Source organism: Aptenodytes forsteri, unplaced genomic scaffold, assembly GCF_000699145.1.
Source record: "Aptenodytes forsteri isolate BGI_AS27 unplaced genomic scaffold, ASM69914v1 Scaffold254, whole genome shotgun sequence".
Classification (NCBI taxonomy): Eukaryota; Metazoa; Chordata; class Aves; order Sphenisciformes; family Spheniscidae; genus Aptenodytes; species Aptenodytes forsteri.
The window spans coordinates 89531-89980 of record NW_008794459.1 but is presented as its reverse complement, the minus strand read 5'-3'; the positions used below and the strand labels follow the sequence as shown (position 1 = coordinate 89980).

At 67.8% G+C, this 450-nt stretch overlaps 1 protein-coding gene across 1 annotated transcript in view; it reads left to right on the top strand.

The window, feature by feature from the left end:
- The window catches only part of CHRNA10 (cholinergic receptor nicotinic alpha 10 subunit), a 3360-nt gene that overhangs the window by 762 nt on the left and 2148 nt on the right, over window positions 1-450 (top strand). Inside the window, exon 2 of the mRNA XM_009290882.1 lies at window positions 23-198. Coding sequence (XP_009289157.1) covers window positions 23-198 — 176 coding nt within the window. The remainder of the gene's footprint in view (window positions 1-22; window positions 199-450) is intronic.

Here is a 450-nt window from a genome sequence, read left to right as displayed (position 1 = left end):
CCCCCACCCCCCCCTGCCACAGCCCCTCCAGCCCCAGTCTGGGTCCCCGCAGGCTGCCGGGGGGCGCAGGGCAGGTTCGCCTACAAGCTGCTCCACGACCTCTTTGCCAACTACTCCAGCGCCCTGCGCCCCGTGGAGGACACGGACCGGGCGCTCAACGTCACCCTCCAGGTCACCCTCTCCCAGATCATTGACATGGCCAGCCCCCGCCCCCAGCACGGGCCCCGCCACTGGCAGTGGCAGCCCAGCCCAGCCAAAACGAGACCGTCCTCGTCACACTCCTGGCCACCGCTTAGCCGGGCTCTGCTCTCCCCCAGTGGGTCCTGCTCAACCCAGAGCTGATGCTCATCCCTTGAAACCAGCCCAGACCCCTCAAAACCAGCCCATCTGCCCCCAAGTCAGCTCAGACCCCTTGAAGACAGCTCGGACCCCCCCAAAACCAGCACAGCC